Source organism: Tuber melanosporum (assembly GCF_000151645.1).
Source record: "Tuber melanosporum whole genome shotgun sequence assembly, scaffold_50, strain Mel28".
Lineage (NCBI taxonomy): Eukaryota > Fungi > Ascomycota > Pezizomycetes > Pezizales > Tuberaceae > Tuber > Tuber melanosporum.
Genome location: NW_003299096.1, coordinates 682,487 through 685,573, shown reverse-complemented (window position 1 = coordinate 685,573; position 3,087 = coordinate 682,487). Strand labels below are relative to the sequence as shown.

Here is a 3,087-nt window from a genome sequence, read left to right as displayed (position 1 = left end):
ACGGGATCTGCATGTCTCATCTGTTCGTGGGATTACAAGAAATTTATGATAACTAATGATTAGCTGCGACAATCCTACTACCAAGGACCTTGTCAAACTATGGTTAAGGCAGATAGGAAAGACTCAAAATACCTTTTCAAATAAACAAGGGAAATGAAAACGGGTGAACGAACAACACAATAAACTAATTTTTAAGTAAGGAGTGAGTAAAGCTTCCCCAACCTCTATCGCCGTACTGAATCACTGTGCGTTCTACAGTAGGACTCCAATTTAAAAGTTCTTAGTACCCTCTACTTCTTAACCCCAGAATCTTCTTGCGAGGGATCAATATCCGAAGAGATGTAAGTGTTCCAGGCAGAGCAAGTATCGGTCCAAGCCCCGGCCGGGTTGAACCGCTTCAACAAGTCCGTCTTCCTCTCAACAAATTGAAGCGCAAAACCACCGCTAACGTGCCAAGCGATATGGCAGTGCAGGAGCCAGACACCCGGATTATCTGTCTGGAAGGCAATGACCATGTACCCGCTCCCGGGCAGCATGGCGACGTCGCGGCGAGGTGGGTTGGACCATTTCGGTTTGACCTTGGAGGTGTCGAAGGTTCCGGATTCTTGGGCGATGAGATAGAAGTCGTGACCATGGAGATGGATGGGGTGCTCGATGGGGAGGTCTGTCTCGATCACAAGGTAGTACCATGGGTTGGAACCGTCGATTTCCAAGACGTTGTAGTCCTCCGGAAAAGTCTGCCCCTTGAGGACATGCAGAAGGGTGGGGTTCAACCAGTCTATCTTCGCGGAGATACCGTTTAGTTTCCAGTGTATTCTGTTGTCGGATATAGTCATAGAGACGTTCTCCCGCTGAGAAATAGATAGGTCTGATGGTGGGACGGACTTCGCGACAACTGGGACGAGCTTGTCTTTCGGCTCATCAGCGCAGCTGTCTGGAATTGCGCGAGCGCTGGTAGTGGGCTCTCTGTTTGCGGCACCAGAGTACCGAACTATCCCCTTTATGTTTAATCTATTAGGGTTGGCAGCTCCGCACGAGGTTTGTGAGATTGCCCGGAGCCAATAGTTATCCGTGGCCTGGTTCGCCTCAATGATAACTTGATACCGCTCACCGATTCCGATAGAAACGAACTCTGTCTCGTATGGTGTGATAGGAACGAAATCCATGGAGATAACGGTCATTGTGTGATTATCTAGTGTGACCTTGAAAAAGGTATCCGTAGCTATATTGACGAACCTCAAGAGGTACTTCTTCCCGGGCTTGAATTTTGTAAGGAACCGCTTCCCGCCGCCGACGCAGTTAGGGTCCGTGCTTCCCGAACAGTCGAATACGTTCATGCCATTGATTAGTCCGTTATTTGCTGCTTGAGGGCCAGTCGTAGGGATGTGTTGCCAGAGCCCGAACGCAGTGCTGTGGTACCAGTCGTCCAGCATGATAGGGCCTAGGTCTTCGTCGTAGTTTGCACTTGCAGGCCCATTGATTACGAGTGCGCCGGCGACACCGTCGGCGTATTGTAGGGAAAAGTGAGAGTGGTACCAGGAGGTTCCGTATTGGGTTGCCTTCCATTCGTAGGTTAGGCTGTAACCTGGTGGGAATGGGCCTGTGAAGTTGTTAGCAACTATATTTAGAAACCAGGGAAGTGTGATAGGAACATTCAGTGATCCCGTTAACACCGTCTTGCTCGGTTGTGTCCAATTGACGGACTCCGTGCCAGTGTATGCTCGTTCTAGGAAACTGTTAGGCGCCACTCAAAGGCGGTTGGGTTGAGAGAGAGGTAAGATACCCGTTGTATTCCATGCCGTTTGTAACATGGATACGCATGGTATCACCCCAGTCTGCAGATGTCAGTACGACATTCCATGAAGGAGAGGGTACATGACATGGTGACATCATAAAGGGTCCTTCTCACCGGCATGAAGCGTAGGGCCCGGTAATGTCCCATTGAAGGTCAACACAGTACGCTGGTATCCATCGGGAGCGAAAGTCGAGTTCTCGACTCTCAACCAGTACTAATTGATAGCCAAGAGTTAGCAATTGACCACCTTGTTTCATTTTTTTGTTGAGAAGATTATGAAGAAACCGCCAAATAATCTTTTTTTGCCAAACGTTAGTACTTTCCTTGTATCTCCTTACCTCACGGACTCTCCCCGTGAGCGGGAAGTTACTGTAATAATCGGTATTGATATCCCTGCCCCCATCCCAACAGTTCCTAGTAGTAGGGCCATGGGCACAATTGGCAATCCGTTTAGAGAACAGCTTCGGAGCCAAAACTTCAGTAGTAGGCGCCGTGAACAGGGAAGGGAGTGCAGAAGCAGTGGTCGTGATAATCACAATCCCGAGGAAATCGCCGAGATGCATTTCGATGGGAGAAACTAGGAGACCAAGGGGAGGAAGTGGTAGAATAAGAGGAAGAGGGGGGGGATAAAGTAGAAGAAAGCGAATGTGCCAAGCTACCAAGCTGGAGAGCTGGTAATGAATGGATAGGAACTGCCGGAAATCCCAGGGGAATAATGTAGCCTATGGAAGCTAAGGAGAAAATAAATGTCGGGGAGGATGAGCTTTACATATCTTATTAAAGTCAGATGGATCTATCTTGCGACCACCGTTACCCCACAAGGACAAGGGGCAGGAGACGTTCGAAAAGACTCAAAGCTGATCAGAGAAGAAGAGCTATACTGGCCCGTGCAGAAATCCTTTCTCCGGTGAGGTGTAGGTGAAGGAGGGGGGGGGGGGCTTAGTTATTTAGAAATCTACGGAACTGCAAACCTTTGAACCACCCCCCGCCTCCCCTCTGTATTCAAGTTAGGAGCTTGTAGATGGTATCGAAATATGTACACTTGATACCCGGCTCACCTCCTTTCGCTGTAGTTGAAAGAAGTAGAAGGCCTCTCCTGAGACTAGCTGGTCTGGTGCTAATTCCTGGCATGCGTCGTGAACGCGATATGCTATATTGAGCACTACTACCACCAACGTATCATATTCACACCTTTTTCTTTTAGGGACGTTAGCAGCGGCTCATACTAGGAAGTGTAGGTCAGAAGAGTTGGAAAACTGCCGGATCACTTCAGGGAAATTTATAGAGAGACC

The 3,087-nt window shown here is 48.9% G+C and overlaps 1 protein-coding gene across 1 annotated transcript; it reads right to left on the bottom strand.

The window, feature by feature from the left end:
• Positions 1-290: 290 nt before the first annotated feature.
• Positions 291-2,358, bottom strand: GSTUM_00008992001 (uncharacterized protein; the record flags this gene model as incomplete). The annotated part of the gene is made up of 5 exons (XM_002840424.1): positions 291-1,600; positions 1,653-1,726; positions 1,784-1,835; positions 1,910-2,009; positions 2,134-2,358. The coding sequence occupies 5 exons, from the start codon at positions 2,356-2,358 to the stop codon at positions 291-293; spliced, it is 1,761 nt and encodes a 586-aa protein (XP_002840470.1).
• Positions 2,359-3,087: the final 729 nt, after the last annotated feature.